General features: G+C 39.1%; 3 protein-coding genes across 4 annotated transcripts in view; 2 read left to right on the top strand and 1 right to left on the bottom strand.

Moving 5' to 3' along the window:
* LOC105454405 (sterol O-acyltransferase 1-like) overlaps nucleotides 1-3,625 on the top strand; it is a 16,116-nt gene extending 12,491 nt beyond the window's left edge. The window contains exons 6-9 of the mRNA XM_011696992.1: nucleotides 591-730; nucleotides 1,297-1,460; nucleotides 1,840-2,113; nucleotides 2,404-3,625. Coding sequence (XP_011695294.1) covers nucleotides 591-730; nucleotides 1,297-1,460; nucleotides 1,840-2,113; nucleotides 2,404-2,835 — 1,010 coding nt within the window. The 3' untranslated portion in view covers nucleotides 2,836-3,625. The remainder of the gene's footprint in view (nucleotides 1-590; nucleotides 731-1,296; nucleotides 1,461-1,839; nucleotides 2,114-2,403) is intronic.
* LOC105454407 (sterol O-acyltransferase 1-like) overlaps nucleotides 1-14,342 on the top strand; it is an 18,422-nt gene extending 4,080 nt beyond the window's left edge. The window contains exons 1-9 of one of the 2 annotated variants that reach the window (XM_011696995.1): nucleotides 4,898-5,543; nucleotides 6,480-6,550; nucleotides 6,777-6,907; nucleotides 7,984-8,154; nucleotides 8,527-8,675; nucleotides 9,339-9,478; nucleotides 10,075-10,238; nucleotides 10,604-10,877; nucleotides 11,384-14,342. In XM_011696995.1, coding sequence (XP_011695297.1) covers nucleotides 5,468-5,543; nucleotides 6,480-6,550; nucleotides 6,777-6,907; nucleotides 7,984-8,154; nucleotides 8,527-8,675; nucleotides 9,339-9,478; nucleotides 10,075-10,238; nucleotides 10,604-10,877; nucleotides 11,384-11,797 — 1,590 coding nt within the window. In that variant the 5' untranslated portion in view covers nucleotides 4,898-5,467 and the 3' untranslated portion in view covers nucleotides 11,798-14,342. Of the gene's footprint in view, nucleotides 1-4,897; nucleotides 5,544-6,479; nucleotides 6,551-6,776; nucleotides 6,908-7,983; nucleotides 8,155-8,526; nucleotides 8,676-9,338; nucleotides 9,479-10,074; nucleotides 10,239-10,603; nucleotides 10,878-11,383 lie in introns of those variants that run through there. The other variant, XM_011696994.1, reaches the window with a different exon arrangement.
* Nucleotides 14,343-15,519: 1,177 nt separating this feature from the next.
* On the bottom strand, nucleotides 15,520-25,415 carry LOC105454404 (mediator of RNA polymerase II transcription subunit 1). Its single transcript, XM_011696989.1, has 8 exons — nucleotides 25,349-25,415; nucleotides 23,908-24,053; nucleotides 23,699-23,832; nucleotides 23,486-23,615; nucleotides 23,176-23,395; nucleotides 22,705-22,930; nucleotides 21,840-22,071; nucleotides 15,520-21,742 (listed from the first exon to the last, which is right to left on the bottom strand). Exons 1-8 carry the CDS (start codon nucleotides 25,377-25,379, stop codon nucleotides 16,760-16,762), a joined length of 6,102 nt encoding a protein of 2,033 aa, XP_011695291.1. The 5' UTR covers nucleotides 25,380-25,415; the 3' UTR covers nucleotides 15,520-16,759.
* Between the last annotated feature and the right edge of the window lie 144 nt (nucleotides 25,416-25,559).

The raw sequence follows: 25,559 nt of genomic DNA, 5'->3' as shown, positions 1-25,559 counted from the left end.
TTAATTTAAACATGAAGAAAGTTAAATTGATTTTTTGAATAAGAGTATTTTGAAATAAGTATATAATATATAATATATAAGATAAAATATCAATTTTTAAAAAATAATTGTAGTGTATAAAATAATAATTAATTAGCAATTAGTGTAAACACATTATATCAAATTACAACAATTAATCAAAATAATCGTAAAAATTGTTAGATAATGTCAACTGATTAAAGCGATTTATATTAACTAATAATAATTAATTTAAAATCGAATAATAAAATATCCAAATAACAGGGTGATTCTACTTAGGATCTATTTAGGAGGGAGTTCTATTTAGGATCCAATCAGGATTTAATATAGTTTATTAACATAAAATTGTTAAATTGGTTTGCCAATTTAATTGTGATATTACGTACTTCGGATTCAGTTTCGAGCTGTGCTTTGATTGATAAATATTTAACGTTCAGTTTGCCTGAACAAAAAATTGTAAAATTTACATATAAAGTTATTAAGCACCAAAATTCGCTTTGACCGTGTTGACGTTTTCTCAACATAATAATTAATTTAATTGAGATGATCTAATCTTGTTTACCTTTTTGCAGCCTTCATCCGAAAATTTTGGGATTACGGCTGGGTATCAGCATTTATATCGTATCAAATTCTATTTTTTATCGTTCCTACCAAAGCGGTAATTGAAACAAAACTTGCTATAGCTTGCAGGTTAATTGTTCTCTTAGAACAAGTACGTATTTTTGATAACCTGTATTTATATACATATAGCGTCCTAAATTATAAAATAAAAATAAATTTTCTTGCAAAGTATACGTACGGAAATAAATCAATATTCTCGTACGCCATCACGCACGTTCGATAGTAAATTGGTGAAATGTGTCGAAAGCTTTTTTTTTGGATTTGCAAATTAATATGATCAGTGAATAATGAACTTTATTTCCGCTAAAAATGAGACGCATGCAGATTAACTTCTTCGGTCCGCTGGGTAGTATTACTTGATGACTGAGACAAGTAGCCTTTTGTAATTTTTTTTGTCGACTTTAATTAACATTATTAGTCAACAGATCGTACCGAAGAGGTTAAATTATACGTGCATTTGGAAAAAATAAGAAGAGTTTTTATTCATTGAAGACATTAACGTATCAATTTGTATCTAAATAAGTTAGTATTTAATTATAATTCACATCAAATTATATAGAATAATTTAATTTCTTGCATGTAATATTGATCCATCATAAACTACAGTAATTTTGGTGCAAGGATTTTTTCTGCTCAAAATGACGTTTGCTTCTTTAGATACGCATGATAATGAAGAGTCACGCTTTCGTCAGAAGCGCGGCGTCCAGATTTTTATCGTATAAACCTCATAGCGAAACTCCGCAGCCGAGTGGCCCTAAGTTCTCGCAATTTCTGTATTTCCTGTTCGCACCGACTCTTGTGTACCGCGACGAATATCCCAGGTAAAGATATCTCGTAATTTCTTTGGGAGAAACCAGCAATTTGAGTTTTTTTGGGCGATAAAAGATACAGCACGATTTAACTATATAATTAAATATACAATGAAATTAAATTTGTATTTTGATAATACTAGGTCCTTACGGCTTAAGAAACTTTGGAGGAAACTTCGGAGAATTTCGTTCGCGAAATGTACAAAGAAAATGTCTGTAATTCACGAATAATGTAATTCAATCAATTCAATGACACCTTAAAAGATAGCTTAAAGTTTTAAATTCATTCATTAATATTAAAAATTTATTAGTATTGTCATGTTGTGTTAAGTAAAATTGATATTAAGAGACTTTAGAAGAGGATCAATTTAAGCAAGACTGATTTTCTTAGGACAAAAAAGATTAGGTGGATGGTGGTAATTCAGAATTTCATCGAATTCGGCGTAACGATCTTCTGTTTTGCCTTTATCATGGATCACCTTATACTACCGGTCTACAACGTGTTCGGAACACAGCCTTTGGAACGGAAGTGGCTTGTCAAGAACATGATCGACTCTAGTATCCCTGCTCTTTTCTTCTTGCTTACCGCACATTACCTCCTGCTGCACGCGTGGATGAACGCCTGGGCTGAAATGCTGCGGTTCGCCGACCGATTGTTTTACAAGGTGATTATACGCATTACGCCATAGTTTCTGTATACATGACTCTCCGAAGAGGTTTCCCCGAAAATATGAATCATTATAGAAGTTACATTTTTACTTCAAAATCAACCCAAAAGCGCGTTTACATGTTAATTTCGTGAAAAGTGTACGGTTACGAGGCAGATATTTCTCTCACCCAAGAAAATTCACGATATCGTACAATTCCGGACAATTCCAATAATTTTTAGAAGATATTATGAATTATTAATTTGTACTGTAGCTTCATGAATTATTGTGTCGCTTGTATTATACAGGACTGGTGGAACTCCACGACTTATCATGCGTACTACCGCACGTGGAACGTGGTGGTGCACGACTGGCTGTACACGTACATCTACAAGGACATGTACGAGATCGTGGTGCCGCGTAACCGGGTGCTGGCAGCCACGGCCGTATTTCTTACCTCTGCCATCGTCCATGAGTATATACTCTCGTTCGCATTCGGCTTCTTCTACCCGGTGATGTTCGTCCTGTTTGGCGGTATAGGCTTCGCCTTGTTCTTTGTCCGCAAGTTCGTCACCAGTAACATCTTTATATGGCTGAGCTGGAGCTTGGGTAACGGTATCATGTTCTGTCTGTACTCGATAGAGTCTTACGCCCGAATCAACTGTCCACCTCATTCTAATTACTATTTGGACCTGTTCATACCGCGAAGCTGGAGCTGTCAAGAAAAATTTAACGTCTGATCATTTCGTGAACGTAACGTGTGGACGGTAAAATCTTCGTGGGACGATGGATTCCCTTCGCTCTGGAATCAGATACTATTTGAGAGATATACTATTATGTACAAGTTTGTATAATCAGTTCAGCATTAAACTGCAATAGAGCGATGAATAATTTGTTGACATAAAAAATCGTAATCGTAAGAAGATTAACGGCGGGTTAGACTTAATTGTTAGTGAATTGTGATAATTATTCATTAGCAATAATGATAATAGTGGCAATTGGTTTACAGAATTGCACCGTATTAATTTCTTTTTTACTTCATTTTTGAATAATTACAACTCTTTCTATACTGATAAAATTTCGAAACCGACAAAAATGTTTTTTTACATTTTTTCTGCAAAAAAGAACCAACCGTTATCATAATTAATGACGTACCCTATTAACAATTTTCAAATTACTTCATACAAAAACGACATAATATTGTCTACTCTCTCTACTCTATCACATTTCTCAGTGAAAATTATTAACTTTACGATCGAAAACCGTAAAAAAATTCAGTCTAATTTGTTTTTTTCGAAGATGTTATATTGTTGTGATTTTCTAATATAATTTATGAAAATAATATAATTTAGACCTTAATCAATGAAAGCGAAATCTGTATGCCGAAAGCACGCGGTGTATCATGAATGCCCGGAAGTAATCTTATGAGATAACATGCTCGAATTTCTAACTAATTGTAATATTAAATTAGCTGTAAAGAGGAATTACGTTATTAAAGATACAATGCACGAAGATTTATATAAAAAGAAATAATTTTGATTAATTGATATCGAAGCTTTACATACGCCTTCTAATTTCTGCATGGCAACGAGAGAAGGCGTACGTATATCTTCCTCCCTATACAAATTAATTTATGTTATACAGTCAATACACATGTACAATCCTCTCTTCACAATTTATATAATTATTTCTTTCTTTACATTCACGACGAGAAAAAATATAGAAGACGAGCACACATCCACGCGTACATATAATATACAATTCGTTAATTTCCCTAAGTTTATACGATTTTTTATTCCCATTTTTCCGATTTCGATACCGCGACGAAACTACTTGCCTCTTCATCCGCAAAAATAACCTGTACAACGAGAATTGCCTTGTCGAACATTTGCTCTCTCTCTCTTTCTCTCTCCCTTATTCTCTCTCACTGTCTTTTCTCATCACTTCGTCATTCTCTTATTTTCTCTGATTTCTACTATAGATCGAAAAACAGAGGGAAGTGACCATTATCTTATTTACGGCTACAGGTCGGATTTTTTTTGTTCTACAGATCCTCCATTCCAAGTTTTTCTAACTGAGCTGTCTCTTTTTCTAAACTTTCTCTCTAATTTAACTCACTTCGTGAATGAGTCGAAAAGCAAAAAGACATTTTCATTGCACACATGCTATCAAAATAAAAAACCGGAAGCGAAAGAATAATCTTGAAGTAGAGATTCATAGACTTTGATATAAAGCCGGCTCAAAAGTAACTGTACGATATGATTTTGAAATGTTGATTTCTTCGTTGGAATTCTTTTTAGTTTCTATAAATTTTCCATGAACTAAAGTTTCTTAAAGTTTCTATAAACTATTCGACAAAAATACGGGACATAATGCGATAATATATCTTCCCAAAGTGAGAATTAAAATATTAACTCGGGCAGAATCAATTGATCAAAAATAAAGCAATAGAAAAACAAACAATGAATTGTTATTCTAAAAACAAAATTAAAAGGGTTTTATAAAGTAAAATTCAGAAATAAAATAGATAATTATTGAATTGACAATTACAATTATAACAGTATTTTAATTGAATTAAATATATTTCATTTTCACTTTCAAAAATATTTTCTATTTCAAATTTTAATTTTTTATAAATAGTTACAAGTATAAAAATATTTTAACTGATAAATATATATAGAATATATGTTAATTTTTAAAAATACTTTTTGTTTTAAATTTTGATTTTTATGCCATATATAGATGTTTCTAAAAAAAATTATAAAATTTATTTAAAACTATAAAGTTTGCTAAATTTTTAGATAAAATTTGTTTTTCTAGATCAGAAACAATCAGATAAAGATAATTTTTTTTTATTAGCAAATGTTGAGTGTTCTTCCTAAAGCCTCATCTACATAAGTCGCAAACACACAACGCAACGACAAGTCGGAAAAATTAATTAATGCGTACCGGTCAAAGAACAATTAGCGTACATGTGTACATCCGAGGATCTATCAGTCGAAGTACGCATGTATGATAGAGGGATTAGATCAGTATTACACCAAGCACTGTTGCAGATGTATCAGATTGCTGTATTCTAAGAAATCCGAAAGAAAATTAAAGCAATATATTGCCAATTAAAAAATAATAGCAGCGTATCTTGCGCGGCGGCGTAGATTGCGGGTGTACCATGATCAAAAAATCTTCGATCATTTGATAGTACGAGAGACTCCAGTTCGTCTTTGTAAACCGATACGTTGGCTGTTGTAATCGGATTTCCTAAGCGGATCGCTCAGAGCGTGGCACCATTGCTCCAAGTCAAATTGCTCAAAGTGTAATATTCTCGAAGAGAAGGAATCGTAAGCAAGTTTCACGGGCCATCCCCATTTAGTCATGAATTCTGAAATCGAAACCACAAAGCATGAAGATTCCGATGTTGCAAGCGACTTTCTTGAAAAAATTAAAAGTGGTAAGTAAATGGCTCGACTTATCGTAAGATGAAAATCCTATAATTTCTGAGATAATTAAATTCTATGATAGATAATTACATTTCTCCTAAAAACACTTGAAGTGTCACGATAAATACTTTTTTCCACATTTCCTAGCATTTTCTCTAGTTTTCTTAATCTTAAAAAATCTTGAAAAATTAATAAATTTAAATAAAATTAAACTTCTATTTAAGACAGGCAGATAAAAATAAATATATTTTTAATTATTTTATAATATTTATTAAAATCCAATTATATTTTAATGAAAGATGTAACGTGAGACTTATGAAACAAATTCAAATTTCAATTAAAGAGAGGGCTAGTGAGCCAAACTAGATAATTGTGCTAATGTATACTTATATTAAATCCCATACAGCACACTTTATCCTATATATGCAACACCTCTGGATGTCCCTCGGATAAAGTATGCTGTATGGGATAAAATAACAAACATTTAAATATGGTCATCTTCCGTGTTTTCAAACGCAATAAAAGAAATAATTAAAGTAACCGCTAACTTAGGTTCTGATATAACGCTTAAACACTAGCTCGGCTCACTAGCCCTCTCTCTCTCTAATTTTATTTACTAACATATAATACATTTATTAATTTCTAATATTAGCCCAATATATATTTATAAAATTTTGGAGAAATTATTTTCTTATATTGAAATTTATCGAGAAGACATGTCTCGTCATTTATTATATTATTTGTTTTTCTTTAAATAAATAGTTTCAAGAACATTCATGTGCAGAATAACTTTTTGTCAATCATTGCGCTCACAGTGGCTTTTTCCATTGCAGAACAAAACCTTCTGATTATTATTATCTATATATGTGTATATATTATATATATATAATATATATATATATATATTTTATATATATATATATGTATATATACACTTCTCTTTTCAGCGACCATCGAAAACGCGTTCACGGATGTTTTAAGTGAAGTGACCGCCGATGTACTGCGAAAAAAGATTCAGGTGCGAAAAGAATATTGTTGACCTCAACTTAATTCGTAATTCGACTTAATGGAATGCAAATTGAAGTAGTTTTGTTAAGTTTATCGAGCTATATCGTTCCGATTGAAAGAAAAAGCGCAAATGTATCCGAATGCCCATCACACAAGAGCTCAAACCGATAAGATCGGTGTTATAAGAGATAAAGTGCTACTCTCGAATTATTTATGTGAAACGTATTTCCTCGTAGGAAATAAGAGAGGATGTTCAGGAGCACGTTAATAGCCATGACATGATATCCGAAGTCCAGAAGAAGATAGAAGTACCTACGTCAAAAGATGGAGATTTTTTGTACAGTTCAAATAAATATCGTGACAAAAGGTGAGATATCATCAAGAGAGAGACATTGATTGAGTGATTGATAACGCGCTGTAGTATGACATCTTCTAAAGCTCGTCTGGCAGCTAGAGAATGAATGAATAAATTCGCTATTTATTAAGTACTCTAGAATGTGTGTCCTCTTAACAGATAAAAAGAGAGAGAGATAGCAAAAAATGCAACGTATCTACAAAAATACAAAGAGTACAGATAAAGTAAATAGATTTAAAAGAATCCAATATAATACAAATAATATAGACTTCGGAGCCAAGCCAATTATTAATGCTCAAAATCCTTTAATAATGTTCCGACAATTGCTTATATTTATAAAGAAAATAAAACTATTAGAACAAATGTTTCCACCTTTTAACAACGATCTTCCTCAGTGTCCACAATGTATAATTATAAGTACATAAATTGATCTAATTCATATTAAATCTTTCGGACAAATCAGCAAATATGTGCAATGCATGCAACATTTTTTCATAAAATTTACAAGTATGAAAAGAAGCAAATATAAGCCGACAGAGGATGTAAGTGTGTTTAAATATATATATATATATATATATATTTGATCAACAGATACAATTTAAAGCGCAAACGTTTCGACTCTAGTTCGAGTCATCCTCAGTACATTAGTAATTATATTATAAAATCGGTAGAATTATCCATTAATTTGAAGAGTCAACCATATAAATTGATCAAATTGTCATCTAGTCCAATAAATTCAAAAATTGCTTATTAAGTGTTTGGAAACATAAGAGCATAACTCTGCGAAAAAAAAACCGTAAAAATTTCAACAATCTCGCGTTCTTCTCGTCTCGAAAAGCCCTTTCAAACGAGCCCTTACTCGACTCCATATATGCCATTAAGATTTTCAATCCCCCTCCCCCCGTCCCTTTCGGAAGATTGACGTGGATGTCTTCAAAGTTAAATGATAGATTACATTTTAACGACATTTTACTTTTTGTCTATCAATGAGAAAATGTGCGAACTTACAATTAGAGAACTTAAATGTATCATTAAAATGTATGATTTACAATATGTTGATCGTACTTACATTTCTGATGTTTTTGTAGGTCATCCGGCAAGAAAGATACGCTGCCGGAAAAGGAGTTCCTCGAAAGAGACTCATTGCTCACCGATCTCTTCAAGATCCCGCACATTCGCACGGTTTACAATCTGTTCGTGATGATCCTCATAATTCTACTTTTTAAAATTCTCGCGTCCGATATCATGGAATCAGGAACGTAAGTTTGCAATGTGAAGAACGTAATCCCGCCTATCTTCTTGCCTCTTTCATTCTTATCTCAGGAATGATAGAATTATCGAGATTAAAGTAAACGACATAGTTATTTTATTTTTCATTACAACTGGAAACTCGTAACAAAATACGATAACTATCAATAAGATATTTATCCACTTGTACCAAGTGCGATGAAGCCCTGCATTGGAAAACAGAAAAATCTGATTAATTATAATATAATAATGGATAACTCGGTTAGATTGTAGATATATTTGTTGTTTTTAGATATATTTGTTTTTACGCGGACATATTTATCACCTGTCAACTACGCTCTAGTTGTTATCGTCTAAATTTCCTTATTTAATTATTGTTAAAGGATCCGTGTTAGTACCGATACAATATTGTATAGTTTCGAAAAATTTCCAACGTGCATCTACATTTGGTCCCTCATGCAAGCTTCGATACTGGGAGTCTACGTGGCTTTCAACCTTTGGGCGTATCAGCGACTCCGATTCTTACCAAAATGTATGTAATCTCTTCAATTCAATTTTAGATAAATGTGCTTAATTTAAACATGAAGAAAGTTAAATTGATTTTTTGAATAAGAGTATTTTGAAATAAGTATATAATATATAATATATAAGATAAAATATCAATTTAAAAAAAATAATTGTAGTGTATAAAATAATAATTAATTAGCAATTAGTGTAAACACATTATATCAAATTAATTATTATTACAACAATTAATCAAAATAATCGTAAAAATTGTTAGATAATGTCAACTGATTAAAGCGATTTATATTAAATGATAATAATTAATTTAAAGTCGAAAGATAAAATACCCATTCGAATAGCAGCTTGTGTTCAGATTTAAATCCTGGTTGAGGCAATATTTTTCACAATAAGCCATTTTTATGATCTATTTAGGATTTAAATAAGCTCATTAGCATCAAATTATTAAATTGCTTTGTCAATTTAATTATGAGATTATGTATTTCAGATTCGAATATTTTAGAGCTCTGTTGTAAGACCGATAAATATTCGGCGCGCAGATTGATTGAACTAAAAATTGTAGATTCATATATATAAATATTATTAAGCACCAAGATTCGCTTTGACCGTGTTGACATTCTCTCAATTTAATAATTAATTTAAGACAATCTAATCCTGTTTTTCCTTTTTGCAGCCTTCATCCGAAAATTTTGGGATTACGGCTGGCTAACAGTATTTATGTTGTATCAAATTCTTTTTATTGTTTTTCCTACCAAAGCAGTGATTGAAACGAATCTTAGCATAGCTTGCAGGGCCATTGTTTTGTTAGAACAAGTACGTATCTTTAAGAACCTATATTTATATATACCGTCTTAAATTATGAACGTTAAAAAAAATGAAGTCGTTTTGAAAAATATACCTATATGGATATAAATCAATTTAATTTTCTCGTACGCTATCACGCACATCCAATAGTACAAATTGATGAAACGTGTCGAAAACTTTCTTTTATTCAATTTGCAAATTAATAAGAACTGTAAAGTTTATCTCCATTAGAAATGTGAGATGCATGCAGATTAACTTTTTCGGTATGACATACGTCCGCCGCGCAGTATTATCTACTTAATGACTGAGACAAGTAGTATGTCTTTGTGTTTGTCGACTTTAGTCAACATTTAATCAATAGATCATACCGAAGAGGTTAAATTATATATGCGTTTATTAAAAATAAGAATGGAGCTTTCATTGAAGACATTACCGTGTCAATTTGTATCGAAACAAGTTAGTATTTAATTATAATTCATATCTAATTATATGTATACAGAATAAATAGAATAATTTAATATTTCACATGTAATATTAATCCAACATCAATTATAGTAGATTGTGGAGGTTTTTTTTTCTACTTGAAATGACATTTGCTTCTTTAGGCACGCATGTTAATGAAGAATCACGCTTTCGTGAGGAGCGCGGCGTCCAGATTTTTGTCGTACAAACCCCACAGCGAAACTCCACAGCCGAGTGGCCCCAACTTCTCGCAATATTTGTATTTCCTTTTCGCACCGACTCTTGTGTACCGTGACGAATATCCCAGGTAAAAATATTTCGCAAATTCTTCGGGAGAAACCAGCAAGCTGAGCTTTTAATTAAGCGATAAATTAAGAAGACAAAACGATTTAACTATAACATAACTAAGAAATTGAATTTGTATTTTGATAGTATTATGTCCATACTTAAGAAACTTTGAAAGAAACTTCGAAGAATTTTATTCGTGAAATGTACAAACAAAATGTCCTTAATTCTCGAATAATATAATTTAATGACACCTTAAACGATAGCTTAAAGTTTTTAATGCATTATAATATTAAAAATTTATTAGTCCTGTCATGTTGTAATAAATAAAATTAATATTAAGAGACTTTAGAAGAGGATCTATTTGAGCAAAACTGATGTTCTTAGGACGAAAAGAATCAGATGGATGGTGGTGATTCAGAATTTTACCAAAGTCGGCGTAATGATCTTCTACATCGCCTTTATCATGGACCTCGTACTACCAATCAATAGCGTGTTCGGAACACAGCCTCTAGAAAAGAAGTGGTTTGTCAAAAACATGATCGACTATAGTATTCTCCCTGGTATTTTCCTCTTCTTCATTACACATCACCTCTTGCTACACGCGTGGATGAACGCTTGGGCAGAAATGTTGCGGTTTGCTGACCGATTGTTTTACAAGGTGAATATACGCGCCTTCAGTAATCTGTCCAGTAAAAATTATACGTATTAAGATATATGAAAATATCTTTTACGAGTTATATCGCACTGTACGATAGCTTCAACATAAGCGATCTCTTCAATATACGTGACAGCTTTGTGTACGCGATAATTTAAATATACGTAACAACTTTATTATAGCTTTTATATACATCATGATTCTCTGAAGAAGTTGCCTCGAAAATATGTATGAATCATTATAGAAATATCTTAAGTTACATTTTTACTTCAAAGTAAACTTTAATGTGAAATAAACTTTGAAAGTGAACTTTCAAAGTTCGAAAAACCTCGTTTACATGCTATAATTTCATGAAAAGTGTATAGCTACGGGGCAGATATTTCTCACACGCGAAAGAATTCACGATATCGTACAATTTTGGTCAATTTCAATAATTTCGGAATTAAGCTATCGTGAATTATTAATTTGTAAACTGTAGCTTCATGATTATTGTCGCTTGTATTATACAGGACTGGTGGAACTCCACAACTTATCACACGTTCTACCGCACGTGGAACGTAGTAGTACACGACTGGCTGTACACGTACATCTACAAGGACATGTACGAGATCGTGGTGCCGCGTAACCAAGTGCTGGCAGCCACCGCCGTATTCCTCACCTCCGCCATCGTCCATGAATATATACTATCGTTCATATTGGGCTTCTTCTACCCGATGCTGCTCATCCAGTTCGTCGCCATAGGCTTGCCCATGTTCTTTGTCCGCAAGATCATCAGCAGCAACGTCTTTATGTTGCTGACCTTGAGCCTGAGCAACGGCATCATGATATGTCTATACTCAATAGAGTGTTACGCCCGGATCAACTGTCCACTTCATTCCAGTTACTATCTGGACCTGTTTATACCGCGAAGCTGGAGTTGTTAAGAATAATTTAACGTCTGATCATTTCGTGAATGTAAGGTGTAAGGTAACTTTGACTATATAAATACTTATATAATTGTTGGTAATAAAATCTTTATGGGATTATGTATTCTCTGCGCTCTGGTATCAGAAACTATTTACTGTCATGTACGAGTTTGTATAATCATTTAATATTAAACAATATTAAGCTAATTTTAACATTAAACTGGAATAAAGCAAAGAATAATTTGTTGACATAAAAAGTCGTAATAGTAAAAAGACCATTGAGGGTGCAGACCTAATTGTTACTAAATTGTGATAATTTATTAGCAATAATGATAATAGTAGCAATTCGTTTACAAAATTGCACGGTCTTAATTTCTCTTTTATTTCGTTTTTTAATACTTTCAACTCTTTCTATTGATGAAAATTCGAAATCAACAAAAATATTTTTTGCATTTTTCCTGCAAAAAGAGCCTACTGTTATCATAATTAATGATTTTTTGACCATTTTTAAATTATATACAAAAACGACATAATAATACCGTTTTATCACGTTTTTCAGTAAAAATTATTAACTTTACGTAAATCGGTAAAAATATTTAGTCCAATTTGTTTTTTTCGAAGATGTTATACTATTGTGATTGGTCCATTTAATGTTTATCTATTTATTATTTTAGATTTTTCGTATCTTTCAATAAGTCTTTCGAGCTTCGTTTTTCTTTTATTTTATATTTCAGTAAAATTACGATTAGATAGTACTCACAGAGCAGCTAGAAAGAAAAAGTGATGTTTATAAAAAAATAATCTTTTATTATAAACGTAATAGAAAAGTAAAAAATAAAGCAATTATCAAATATGAAGTTGCGTACGAATTTTCTAAAATAGTTTAGAACAGTAATAATTTAGACTTAATCAATGAAAGCGAAATCTATATGCCGAAAGCACGCGGTGTATCGCGAACGCCCGGAAGTCATATTAAGAGATAACAACATGCTTGAATTTCTAACTAATTGTAATATTAAATTAGCTGTATATAAAGAGGAATTACGTTATTAAAGATACAAAGCACGAGGGTTTATATCAAAAGGGATAATTTTTAATTAATTGAAGCTTTACATACGCCTTCTAATTTCCGCATGGCAACGAGAGAAGACGTACGTATATCTTCCTCCCTATACAAATTAATTTATGTCATACAGTCGGTACACATGTACAATCCTCTCTTCACAATTTATATAATTATTTCTTTTTTCACATTATAATATATATGTATATATATTTACATAACTCCTTCCTTTTCCTTCCTCTCCCCTTCTCTATCTCATACAAAGAACAAAATTCAACGAGAAAAAATATAGGAGGCGAGCACACGTCCACGTACATATATAATATACAGTTCGTTGATTTCCCTAACTTTATACGACTTTTGATTCCCATTTTCCCGATTTCGATGCCGCGACGAAGCTACTTGCCTTTTCATCCGTAAAAATAATCTGTACAACGAGAATTGCCTTGTCGAACATTCGCCTCTCTCTCTCTTTCTCTCTCTCTCTCTCTCTCTCTTATTTTCTCTCACTGTCTTTCCTCATCACACCGTCATTCTCTCTTTCTCTCCAATTTCTACTAGATCGAAAAATATGGGGGAGTAACCATTATCTTATTTACGGGGTTGCACACATCTTATTTATAAACATTTGTACCTAGATCTGCGCGCTCGTTCGCTCAGGCAGTCGCGATGCGATACGATTAACGATCTTGAAAGCTACAGGTCGGATTTCCTTCGTTCTCCAGATCGATCCTCCATTCCAAGCTTTCCTGTAACTGAGCTGTCTCTCTTTCTATACTATCTCTCTAATTTAATTCACTTCGTGACTGAGACGAAGAGCGAAAAGGCATTTCCGTTGCATACATGCTATCAGAATGAGAATCGAGACCGAAAGGGAAATCTTGAAATAGAGGTGATGCTCTTCTCGCCGAATGTTAAAGCAAAGGAAATCGCCGGTACGCGTACGTACAATTGTTCAACGTGATCTTCAACTCCTTTCGACAACGCGAAGGATCCGAGAAGTCGAACCTGAACTGTCAAACCTTCGCACACTGTTGTCTGCAGGGGGGAAAAAGATATGCGACGAAAACGAACGCGGAAGCGCAACGTTTATCAACAGCACCGCTCTAAAATTCGTTAACGACTAATCGGAACAATGAGCTCCCCATCCCGCTCAACATTTTGTCTTGTGATAAGATAATACACGGCTATACGGAAAGAATCCCTTTGCTGAATCATGTCGTTCGCAGCGTACGAGTTATTTCCGACGTTGATACCTCGTCGATGCGAGCGTGCGAACGATTTGCACTTAATGAATAGCGTATTATTATTCTCTCATTTTCTTTCTCTTTTTCTCTTCGAGATCAGCGAGACTGCCGATCCTGAGCTTCCAAAATATTACTTCTCTCAATTTCGGGAAAGTAGCAAAATTAATCCACGTCATGGTACACCTATTAAATATACTAAATTGATATTCTTAATCCTTTTTCTCATATTCTCGTTCGAATCGAAAATTTATTTCGTTTTTTATCACTCATTCTGCAGATCTCGTATTTTCTTTTTTCTTTTTTTTCCGGATATTCGGAAAACGATTGCCACAAGGATATACGTTTCTTTTTTTTTTCTTTTCTTTTTTCTTTTATCATCAAATTTTTTATCATCTAGACCGCAATACCGCAATTCTGTAAATTCCTTCTTATTACTATTTGGATTTCCGTTTTCCAAGAGACGCAGTGCCTTACCCTGTTACCTTGGAATTTGTTTTACTTTTTTGTTTCTGCCGCACAATGGGGAATACTTATATTCACACTAAACTTATATTCCTTACGCCATGTATCCTGTAGGTATTTGATAGGATAAACGTAGACGATAAATCGTCTATGTTCGCACACAAACTTTGGGGAAAGGAGAGGAGACAGAGGGAAAAAAATGTCGCGATACCTTTCTCCGCGTTCTTTCTTCATCATTACGCACTCACGAGCCTTTTAACGCTCTCACGAACGCTCGCGTTGATATCAGAAGCACGTTATCGCGCAGCCGGCATTCTCACTCGTATCATCGAAACGAAATCCTGTCCGAGAAAATAAAGCGACCGTCGCGAAGGGCGCTGGCAGAATTTAATCCTCTCTCGTGAAGAAATCACGCGGAAAAGGAAGGACAACCTTTCTTGGTAGGGGGAAGGGGGAGGGAATTTAAAAGCAATCGTTACACGCTTGGCAGTGTTGGAGAACACTTAATACGGCTTGACACAAGCAGTCGCGTCATTACCGGGTTAAGGAACCAATCAACGTGCTCGAGTTATCCCGGAAGCACGACATCTGAAGACGGAACATGAGGAACGATGGAAGGATTACCGTTGCCGGTAGAAAAAAGGAAGATTCACGACGATGGATCAAAGATCGAAAAACCGACGCTTTTGTGCGATCGGGTCCTGACTCGCTTCATTCACGCTGCAGATAACGATTCTTCGGTTGCGGCTTGTTCCAATTTTTTCGAAATATTAGTTGGACGTATATCACGGAAAGAACAATTTTACTAAATCCAGATCTGAAAATAATTTTTGTTCAATAATCAAAATAATTTTGTGGGAAAATCAAAATAATTGCTAAAATATCAAAAACGTTTTGTATGCTTATCATTTTTAACATTTCAACAAAATTTTTTCAATGATTCAACAAGAATTAATTTTCAGATCTGTATTTAGCGAAATTGTTAGACCTTTCAACAAAATCGTTCTTTCCGTGTATGTTTCGTAATTAATAAATAATGACCTTAAGAAATATACACAAATACATTGCCTAATACTTTGCCTGATATTATTATTCATTAATTCTAACAGATATCGCAATTCTTGAGAAGTTATTTATTTTATATAACTATTTAATTTAAAATTTAAAAAAAAATGCAATGCTTATAATAAACTTGAAAGACCTAAAGTAGATATAAATACCAACTGTCTGTTTCTGGCAGTGTTCACATCGATGAGGAAAAGCTCGATTTTGTTCCAATACTTTCTTTTAAGAATCGTTGAAACTAAATCATACTGAGCATGATCGATAATGTGAACACAATTATTCAAATTCCATTTAAGAATATCAGAGGGCAAAAGCACGACGAATCACTGTAATCTGCAGCGTGAATCAACTCACGTACGAAAAGACCGTGAGGATGCGCGATTCAAACAAGAGTACGAATGAACGCGAACGAATTTGCTTTCGAATGTATGCGAACAGTATTGAAAGCTCGAATAAATCGAGAATTAATTACGACGAACACGTTCCATCTTTTCCCTGCTTACTACATTCATTCACGTTCATTCGTTCGTCCTGCTAGTTTACTGTGGATCAATATTTCCATCGCAGTTAAAATTCTATGATAAAAACGCTCTTATTCGATAGAAACTGATCTCTAGTCGCTCGCCAGTTTCGCAGCTTTTCTCTTTTCCGTAATACGAACATATATTTACACGCTTTCATTCATCTCTCAAAGTTGAACTCAAACCAAATACATTCTAACATTCTCTTCGCACTCAGACTTCAATTACGTCGACTTGACCGTCTCAGGAATACGAAATACGTTTTGAGTCTTTCTGAGCCGGTCATAACGAACATAATGCATTTATCCGAAATACGATCATTGATGTGCTTTAGCAGGTCAATACGGAGACTACAATCGAAGGTCTAGTCAATAACGTATATATAGAGTGGTCCACCAGAGTAGAGAGAAAGAGAGAACGAGAGAGAGAGAGAGAGAATACTCGAATGACGTCTAAATTCGAAGGAGATGGATACAATTTGTACAATTATTGAGGGAAAAGTTCAAGAATTTCATTCGAATATTTCCGTTTCCGGTGGGAAACTTCTTCCCCGGTCTGAGAACGACGATCGAAGAATGAAGGAAGCGAGTATTCTCTCTTTGTCTTACAGTTTAAGTAATCTTCATTTACCCATACCGACCAGCGCCTCGTCCATGAGTTCGTCATCGGTGATGCAGGGCGACGCGGACGAGTGGGGGGAAGGCGGGATCACCCGGGGACTCGGCGCTGGGCTCTTGACGATGTGCACACTGACGGACGGACTGGCGGCGGGCGGGAACGGGGCCGGAAGCGGCGGCGGGGGCGGCGGCGGCGGCGGCGTGTTGCGGCGCACCGTCGGCGCCGCCTGGATCATCGCCCGCTCCGGAATCGTCGTCAAGTGATGCTGCATCGTCGACAAGCCGTGACTCTTCGTCATCGGGTCCTTGTTCGCCGCGGAGAAGTCCAGCAGCATCTCCGCCGCCGCTGCGGCTGCCACTGCCGTCACCTCCTGTTCACCACCACCACCACCACTGCCACTGCCGCCACCACCGCCGCCGCCGCCGCCGCCGACGCCGCCGACGCTGTCGGACGTCATGGCGACGTTGGAATTACCGTCCGACGTAATCGCGACGTTGGCAAGTGACGAAAAGATCGACGATGATGACGAGGACGATGTTGACGATGCGGAGGAAGATGACGATAGTGCCGCCGATGACTGCTGCTGCTGCTGCTTCTTCTCCTCAATGGTGATCTTATTATATTTGGTTTGCAGTGCAGCCTGGTCGGCAGGCTTGGTGCTCAGATTCAAGCTCTCGGCAACGATGGCGCCGCTCGGCACGGTCGAAGCGCCGGAGCCCGTCATGGTTGCGTAGGATTTCGCGCCTGACGACGCCAATTGATCGGAGACGTTACCTTTGGAAAGGATCCCGCTTGTGTCGTCGAGCTTGCCGAGGAACTGCTGACCGGTGGACGTTTGCCTCATTCCTAGATCCTTGCAGGAGTCGCGGGACGGCTCGCTGTCCACCATCGGTTGCATACACAAATTCGTAGGTACGTCGGGATCGGCGGTCGACTGCGGAGGTAGCATCAAACTGGCGTTCTCCCCAACGAGATTCAAGGACATCGCGCCGGAGGCGGACGTGATGATCGACAGATTGTCCGGTTTATTCTGCGAATGGTCTCGTCTCGATTGGTCGTCCGACAGCGAGGACTTGGACATCGATACGGTGACGTTGGACAGACCGGCGATCTTGCCCTGTTCCTGCTTCAGACCGTCGATGGTCTGCTTGGCGGAATCGGGGAGTATCGACAGTTTGTCCGACGACTTGTTCTTGTCGGCGGCGTCCACGACGTTCGCGCGGGCCGACAGCTTCGGTATCTGAAACTTAGTATCCAATTGCTTCATCAAGCCCTCCAGGCATTGAGGCGTCAGACTGGAGGTAGACGAGTGGCTCAACAACTTAAACGCGCGCTCGCTCTCGCTCTCCTCCCGGAGAGCGGACGGGCTCGACTTTCTGACGTCGCCGAGGCTCTTCGATGCAAATATCCCCTTGTCGCCGGACTTCGGGATCCTAGGCTTGTCTCGGCCGCGACTCAGATCGGTCGCCCCAAAGCTCATCTTCGGTGAACTGGAAGCCTTGGAGGACGAGCCGCTCTTTGACAGTGGATTTCCGACGCCCCCCGTTGCAGTCGCCGTGATACTCGCACCACCGCCGGTATTCGTCGCGCCCGAGGAAGAGATGGCGGACTTTATGCCGGCCGCCGCCAGCATCATCTTCGCGGGTAGCAATTTCTGCGCGGTCTGTAACGTCTGCGGTTTCTTCGACGCCGGTCCGGAGTTCACGCCAGGTTTGAGACCCGTGTGCGTCTTCGGCGAGCCGTTGCTGCCGGCGATCACATTGCTGGACGATGATGACGAGGCCACGGACGACAAAGAGCTCGAGGAAGCCGCGGCCGCCATCGCTCCTGACGACAGCTTCAGATTGGCGGCTGACTGCTTAGAATCCTTGGTGCGAGTCTTGTTGATGGTGATCTTGATCCCGTCCGAGCTGTGCTTCACCATGTATTCGGCGGGGTTCTTCGCATCCATGGACGCATTTTTGGTGACGCAAGAGGACTTTCCTCCCTCGACGATGGTCTTCCCTCCGCTCGACGACGACGAGCCACCGCCGCCGAGACCCTTCTCCTTCTGTCCAGCACTGCTCATTCCGCCAGTACTGCTACCGCCGATGCCGGAGGATCCGCCACCTTTCACGGTACTGCCACCGTTTCCGCAGGCATCGGCCTCGGTGCAGTGCTGCGCGTTCTTCAGTTTGTCGATCACGGCGTTGAGTGAACTCTTGCGATTCCGTGCCTGCTGGGCAGCGATCGCAGATTTGCTCGCCGCATCGACCTGGCCAGACGGCGGAGTGCTTCCGCCAGAGGCTTGCAGAGAAGAGACTTGAGTGGCTTCGCCACCGCCTGGGGGGATCATCTCCAACTGCTTCAGCTTACCGCTGGAGGACTTAGTTTTCGGACTCTGATGGCCGCCACTCGAACCGCCAGACGAGCCGACGGATGACGTTCGTCTCTCCTTATCTCCACGACTGGAAGAGTCCTTACTGGACGACGACGAAGAGGACTTGACCTTCGATGGGGTTCCCGTCGTGTCGGAAGAGCTACTGCCGCTACTCTTACTGGACGGCGAGTTTGCCGCCGATTTCAGAGCGGACATGCTGGGTTTGCCGCTGCTCGCAGCCGAACTGCCGTGTTTTGGAGACGAGGTGTTGCCATGTTTCGGGCTCGCACCAGCGGGTACCGGGACCGGTACCGACACTGCTACAGACGGCACGTTACCTACGGTATTGGGCACCGTTGACACGGACAGCGACATCGGGACCGACATAGGAACCACCGGAACGTTCGGCGCGTTGTGCTTCGGGCTGCTACCGTAGACGGGCGAATGCTTCGGACTTTGCACTGGCTTGCCGCAGGTCGCTACTGCCGGTTGGCCGGCCTTCAAGGTAGGACTGGACTTACCTACGAGCGTGGCGAGCGAGCTCGAATGCGTGGGCGACGGACTGAACTTCCTCACGGCCGCGGGCGAGGTAGGCCGCGAGGACGAGCAGCTCAGACCGACGCCGGCTGCACTACTACCGCTCGGCGGTGATTGCTCGGTGCTCGGCTTGATGCTCACCGACACCGGCTTCGAGAGTGGATCTTGCTGTTTGCCGCTCGACGGGACCTTCTCCGGTGGGCCCATCGGACCGTCTTCCCGTTTACGCTTACGCCGTTTCTCTAGCTTATTTCCACTACTCTTGTCCTCGGAGCTGCTCTTACCGCTGCTGCTGCTGCTGCTACTGCTGCTGCTGCTGCTGCTGCTGCTACTGCTGCTACTGCTGCTCTTCCCACCGCCGCTCTTCCGTTCGCTTCGCTGCCGATCCTCTGTCCCGCTCGTCAGATTGCTGGTCTTCGATGATGGCGCCGGACCGGCGATCGGCGTGATGGTGATCGAGCTCGGTAGGTTAGTCTGCGACGGCGACGAGGCGATGGGTATGATCTCGATGCCAGGTCTCCTTTCCAAACCCATGCCCGTCAGTACGGAGTTATAGTTGGTGGTGCTCGTCTGATCCAGATTACCGCACGAAATCGGAGTGATACTTACTGACGGTGGTACCGGCAGACTTTTGTTGCCACTACTCGCAGTCGACGCCTCGTCAACAAATATATTTGTTGGGCTTGATTTCTTCTCCTCGCTACCACCACCACCACCACCGCCGCTTCGACTCTTCTTCGACTTGCGGCTCGACGAAGACTCGCGGATCTTTATCAACTCCTCCACGTCTTGCTGCGGCTGTTGCTGTTGTTGTTGCTGCTGCTGCTGCTGCTCCGCGCCACTATGTTGCACTTCCATGATCTCGCTGTCTCTCTCGGAATCGAGATCGTAATCTGAGGCACTCTTATCGAGTACATCGGTAGTGTCCAAATTCGAAAAATCTATGCCGCTTGTCAAACTGGTCGCCGAGGTCGGTGTAGACGTTCTGGTCTCCGACGCGAGATTCTCTCGGCCGCCCGTGGGCGTTCCCAGCGGTGTCGAATTCTCCGAGCTCGAGCTCTCCAGCAGGATCTCCGTCGTGGTGCCGCCGCTGTCTCCGCCGTCGTTCTTCCGCTTCGGGCTACGCCAAAGACCGTCCGTGCCAGCCTTTCTTTTCCGCGTCTTCTTGCCGCGCTCATTAGTGCTCGAGTTACCGCCCAGGGAGTTCTTCGCCTGTCCCAGCAGCGCACCAAGTTGCAACGGGTTCAACATAGAGGCAGATGCGTTGTTCGTCCCGGCGGTACTCATCGTTATCGTCGTATCGGATTGGCCGGAATACGACGGAAAACCGATACTATTTTCCGTTCCGGCATCTAAAAAAGACTGCTGTTGCTGTTGTTGCTGCTGCTGCTGCTGCAATTGACTCGACAACGATTGCTGCTGCTGCTGCTGCTGCGTCTGTCTGCCTCCCATACACCCGTTGCTGCCGTTGTTCAAACCGGGCTCCTGCTTTATCTTCGTCTCGCCGTTCGTGAAGTCCGGCATGCCGGACGCGGTGCCGGACGCGTTCTGCCCGGTCTGATCCTTACCGCCGGAGCCCAGATTGAGATTGTAGCTGCCGTTGCTGCTGCCGCCGCCGCTGGTCAGATTGTTCATCACCGCGGGTAAGGAGCGACCCTCCCAGATCTTCAGCAGCACTCGCATGGTGCACGGGATGCTGAGACAACGTTGCAGCACCCTACCGCTGAGATCCGATATCTGCTCCACGTTCGTTGTCATACTCACGCCGTACAACCGGCACTTGAGCGTGGATATGTCCGTCAGATCCAGCTCCGCGGTGGCCATCGTCTCCTCGTACGGATGCTCCACGCTCACGCTAATGTGCTGCCACGATAGGGCGCTTACTTCGAGTATGGTAGTGTGTTCCGGATCCTGGCGCGCCACCGGGCGCACGCAGCTCGCGATCAGACAATTGAACAACGCCTGCTGCCGCAGGTAAACCAAGATCTGCGGCACATGCGCGGGATGCGTGAACGGGATACTGGACACCAGCACGCCCTCCATGTTCTTGTTTTCCGTCATGAAGTAACAGTGCTGCTGATCCGGCAGGGTCTGCAAGCGAGCGAGTGAGCATTGATGAGCGTCGCAGGTTAAAATAAAATGTTGCATAAAGCAACATTTTATTTTTTTTTTTAATCTTGTCACTTACCACGTACAAGCCTTTGTTGTTTCGACAATCCAGCTGACCGTCACTCGCGTGCTGTATTATCAGACTGAGCAACGGATGCGGCGCGGAGATGTCGCCGCACTCGAGCTCCGTGACCTTCTGTATCCTCTTCACCAGCTCCATGCAGATGGGCATCTTCTTGCCGAGCTTCAGCACGAAACAGGCGGGCAACATGGAGGAATTTGTACTGGTCAGCGGAGCGTACGAAGGCGTGCTGAAAAAAAAAACAATGGTAAACAATGATAAAGAGGTAAATTCATTTTATTGCAACTCAAATAAACTAAAAATATAAATGATATAAAAAAATAATATAAAAGATAATCAAAATTTTTTATAGCTATCATTAATTTAATATTAACATAGTACTGTTTGAATCGCGATGGAAATTCAAAATGTAGATGCACAGAAGATCGATTGCGAATTTATTAGAATTAATTTTGACATTTAATTTATTTGTAATACAACGGCAGGTAAAGTTGGCAAATTTTATTTTTTGACTTCTTGAACGCTTGCGACTTTTGATATCATTATTTAATTTAAAAGTTAAAGTAACAGCTATATATTTCGATTTCTAAGCTAATTTGATTTAAGACAAAGATTTAAGACAAAAAATCTTGATAAATATTAAGTTTTAATCAACTTTCTCTTTGTCTCACGTGAGTGCAAAATCTATTTTGCTAATTTTATAAAGGGGGACAAAGCAACAATCAACTAGATATTAGATATAATTAATCAATAAAAAATAAGTGCAATTAGCAAAAATATAATTAAGAATATAATTACAGTTATTTGATTTTCAAATGATTTTATGTACAAGAAACAATAGAAAAATAAAGCTCGCTTTTACCTTTTGCCCGTGGAACTTCGGTTCACGGTTATGATACTAGAGGTAGGCAGTTTGTGACCTGTCGAACCTTCCATACAAACGGTCACCGAATGTCCGATCTTCCTTTTAATGATAATATCAGGATTCAGAGTGTCATAGGTTCGATTCTCTTCGTCGATTAAATCATACGGCGAGACGAAATATGTCAATTTCATCGGGTGGCCGCCTCTCCTTCTTTCCAGAATTCCTAGATCACGATAACGTTTTATCAGTCACATATAATATGACAACCGTGCAAATCTACTCGTGTGCTATTATATATATAAAAGTTAGATATCATAGCAGCATAATTTGCATTATAATCTACTCGTGTGCTATTATATATAAAAGTTAGATATAATAGCAGTAATAATTTGTATTATATTTTATAAGTAAAAATAAAATACAATTATATAATACAAAAAAAATTGGCATATTTATCAAGTAACTAACCGACAGGACTCTTGTGAACCAGATTGAATGGCTCTTTCATGAACGTTTGCAGCTGCGCCAGAACACCCAGGTCAGCCTCGAGGGATTGCAGGGCACTGAACGCCTTGCACTTCACTTTCTTATCAGCATTCAGCTGGTATATCGACGCCAGTCCTTCCAACTGCGTGGTGAAGTCGACGAAGTCACCGCGCGACAGAGCCGATGCCAGTGCCTCGCAACTCTGCATCAACAATAATTAAATATTTTAAATGATGAGGACACTTGATATAAGAGAGAAATATTGATATCAATAATGTTCGTGGTCTCTTACCTGTTGCTCGCTTTTTCCCTCATGATGGATTTTAACGTCCCTAACGAGCCCCGACGGTTCTAGCAGAACCTCCAAGAAGAACATGTCGGAGGATATGAATATTTCCGTGCCTGACATCATGAACTTTAATCTGCGTAACGAGATAACGGTCCATATTTAAGCTCAATTTATACGATTATGAGCTAACAGATATACTGAATGACAGATACACACCCTAACTGTCTTGCCAAGCTCTCCAGACGCTCTACCATGGACTGGAAGGACGTAACCTTGATAGAATGCTGCAGAGTGTCCAAACACTTCTGCAACTGAGTCTTCTCTATGCTGTCGATCGCGAATCGCTTGTCCTGCATACCGACAAGTCATACTTATATACTTTGACAAACTTCGAAATGACAAAGCGAGAATGGAAAAACACTCACCAGCATGGCCATGCGCACGTTTTTGGCGGTCTCCACCAGAGGTTTCAGCGTGGAAGCCTTGGAGCGTAATTTTTCCATCAGCAACTCCATTTGCCATTCCTTACCCTTGTCGGAGACAGATCCTCCGCCGGTCGAAGGTTGCCCCACTGCAAAAAAGAGGTTTCCCGTATACAAAAGATACTGGCGATATTAAATATACTACTATTGAATGCTAAATGTACTGCATATTGCTATAAACTAATTTCTCTTTCATAGACACACAGCAGTTAAATATAACTTTACATATTTTATCATATTGATTAAAAATTTCAAAGGATCCACTCGCAATTAAAAGAATTTGATATTATAGAAATATATACAAAAGATACTGGCGATATTGAATATACTACTATTGAATGCTAAATGTACTGCATATTGCTATAAACTAATTCCTCTTTCATAGACACACAGCAGATAAACATAACTTTATATAATTTTATCATATTGATTAAAAATTTCAAAGGATCCACTCGCAAATAAAAGAATTTGAAATTATACAAATATAATTGCATGGTTACAAAGTGTAAATCCTCTTTTTTTTAAAGGAGACATTAGTAGAGCATATCAATAATTCTGTCAATTAATTAATCGATCACTTTCATAATTTCCCATGTCTTGCAAGCACTGATTTTTAAGACTTAGGAAGCTGAATCTAGGTTTTCCTGTATACAAAAAGGATTACTTATTTCCACCCACTTTACTGCGAATTAATTCTTCATCTTGCGCAGACAAACAACAGATAAACAATGTAATTTATTATACTGAAAATTTCAAAGAATCCAGCCACAAATAAAAGGGATTAGAATATATATAAGCATAATTGCACAATTACGTGGTTTAAACTTCTTTAGAAGATATGCTATTAATAGGGTGTATCAATAATCCTATCGATTAATTAATTCATCACAGATTTGTAAGTTTACATTTTGCAAACATTGATTTTCAAGACTCAGAAAGCTGAATCTATAGCTGAATCTATTTCCTGTACACAAAAAGTTTTACCAGTGGATACTACACACTAGTCACTACTTTGCTACAGATTAATTCCTTTTACTTAAGACACATGACAGGGTAAATTCACTGTACAGATTAAAAGATTTCCAAGAATCCGTCAAAAAACCAGAAGGAAAAGCATATACGTATAATTGCACGATCACACCCGTCACACGCTGTTAAACATCTTCGCAGGGTACACCATTTTATATAACAGGATACATCAATATAATTCCGTCGATTAATTAATCCCACCACCGATTCCTGATTTCCAACGTGTCGCAAAACGCGTTGGTTTTCGGAGATTCGGGAGGTTGAATCCTGCGAAATCCTCCGAGTTCAGGCCTTTTCTCTCGAGAAACAAGCAATCTCTCCCCGCAAGAAAAAAAAAACGAAAACTCGTTCTCACCGTGGGGCTTCTGCCCGTTCGTCGCATCCATGTGCTTCGGTGGTTGGCACGGATGCGTCCGCGGCGTTTGCGCTCCTTATGCAGGCGCAGGCATGCAGCGGCACGCTATCATCGCGACGTCGCGACGCTATGCGCGGCGGCCTGGCCGGCCATGGCGAGGTGGGCACAGAGCGGCGGCGGCGAGGAGGGCGGACGCGGGCGAAACACGATC

The sequence above is a fragment of the Wasmannia auropunctata genome, unplaced genomic scaffold (genome assembly GCF_000956235.1).
Source record: "Wasmannia auropunctata unplaced genomic scaffold, wasmannia.A_1.0 LD335985.1, whole genome shotgun sequence".
Taxonomy (NCBI): domain Eukaryota; kingdom Metazoa; phylum Arthropoda; class Insecta; order Hymenoptera; family Formicidae; genus Wasmannia; species Wasmannia auropunctata.
Note: the sequence above shows the minus strand (reverse complement) of the source record. Positions and strands in the feature narration are given on the sequence as shown.